General features: G+C 31.5%; 1 protein-coding gene across 3 annotated transcripts in view; it reads left to right on the top strand.

Moving 5' to 3' along the window:
* The window catches only part of EXOC2 (exocyst complex component 2), a 156,617-nt gene that overhangs the window by 110,870 nt on the left and 44,014 nt on the right, over window positions 1–1,733 (top strand). For all 3 annotated transcript variants that reach the window (XM_012660126.1, XM_012660125.1, XM_012660124.1), the window contains one exon: window positions 471–612. In XM_012660126.1, the coding sequence (XP_012515580.1) occupies window positions 471–612 (142 nt within the window). The remainder of the gene's footprint in view (window positions 1–470; window positions 613–1,733) is intronic.

The following is a 1,733-nucleotide window of genomic DNA, read 5'->3' as shown; positions in this document are numbered from 1 at the left end:
CTAGCTACTTGGGGTAGAAGATTAGAGCATTATTAATTTTAAGCTTTTCTACTTTCAAACCTTTCTTTTAAAACATTTATGCCTATAAATTTCTTTCTACCCACCGCTTTGTCTCCGTCAACAGATTTTGGTATGCTGTGTCTTCATTGTCATCCTGGATCTTACGATAGCAGTATTTATTTCCCTTTCAGATGCCTCTTCTCTTTAGTATTTGTAACGCCTTTTGCTCTGCTTGTAGCAATGAAAGTTCAGTATTCTTAAAGATAACCTGTAGTCCATACATGGGGATTATTTCTTATCCTGTAAAATCTGTGTACTAAGAATGGTCTTTATTACTCAAAATAGATAAAACAGGGACTTTTGTGGGAAAATTGATAAGTGCTTCTAAAATACACTGAAGTATTCATTATTAACACTTTTACTTTTCACCCTCAAATAGGTAACTCATACTCTTTGTTACATGTTTATAGGTTAGCATGGCAACGCTGAAAGAACTGGACCAAAGGCTCTTCGAAAATTACATTGAGTTGAAAGCAGATCCCATTGTTGGCTCCTTGGAACCTGGAATCTATGCAGGCTATTTTGATTGGAAAGATTGCCTGCCTCCAACAGGTAGGTAAATAGTTACTGGACTTTTCTAAAAGTAATCTGATGCATCTAGAGTGATAGATGTGGATATGTTTTTATCAATTAATAAATGCTTAAAATGCTTTTCTCTTTATTCACATTTTTCTCTTACCCACTGAGGGTGGGAGATTAGTTTGATTTTAACTTTTTATTAGCTTAAACCTATTTCTTGGTTAGTTTGGAATTTAGTACACTTTTTATTATTAATACTCAGTGGCTTAAAGTTATTCTTAAATTCCAGAGAATAACTAATTATACCTTATAATAATTGATCATTTTAGTAATGCATACTTCCTATGATCCTTTTTTGGATAGATGCAATAGAGTAACTTTGAGTGACAGTTTTATGCAGTGACCTTGTGACCATCATCAAAAAATGTATTTAAGAAATCTGGTTACTTCCATGTAAGACCTAATTATTGATGCTGAAAAGGTGAAAGATAGAAGGAAAATGTGTAGGAGTAAGATTATTATAGTAATTTAGCAAAGAATATTAAGCCACAGAAAGATGACTGCCACAGTTCCAGTATGCTCTTTGTGATATCAAATGAAAGTGACTTAAATCACTTTATAATACATATTTTTAAAGTAACTGTTGCTTTCTGAATCAAATAAAATTTTTGATTGATCAAACAGTTATTTCTTTGTATGAAATAGGGTAGAACACATAAAACCAAGCTACCTGTTAACATTTTTATATAAAAGTGGTCTTATATAGAACTGGTCATGCTAGTTCTCATATTAGACATAGATTACTTTTGGATGTATATATGTAGATATACCAGTGAATTGTTAACAGATTTGACTTAATCTTCATTCTTTTAACTAATCACTTTAATCACCATTTGGTTTTATTACGTAGTACTTTTATTAGATGTTGATAAAATTGTTAACTGTTTGAACACCTTTGATTTTTATTGTATAGTGTTCACATATAGTGATGGCCAAAAATCTAGGAACCAGAATCATTAAATTAACAGTTATTTAATGTGACCACAGTTATTTAATTTTCTGAAATCACAGTCACTGTAGTCATTTGAGTCCTTATTCCTCCAGCCGGCCATAATTGATCTTTTTTTCCCTTAGACTCCATTACTTTTCTCTAT

Source organism: Propithecus coquereli, unplaced genomic scaffold (genome assembly GCF_000956105.1).
Source record: "Propithecus coquereli isolate 6110/MARCELLA unplaced genomic scaffold, Pcoq_1.0 Scaffold657, whole genome shotgun sequence".
NCBI classification, from domain to species: domain Eukaryota; kingdom Metazoa; phylum Chordata; class Mammalia; order Primates; family Indriidae; genus Propithecus; species Propithecus coquereli.
Note: the sequence above shows the minus strand (reverse complement) of the source record. Positions and strands in the feature narration are given on the sequence as shown.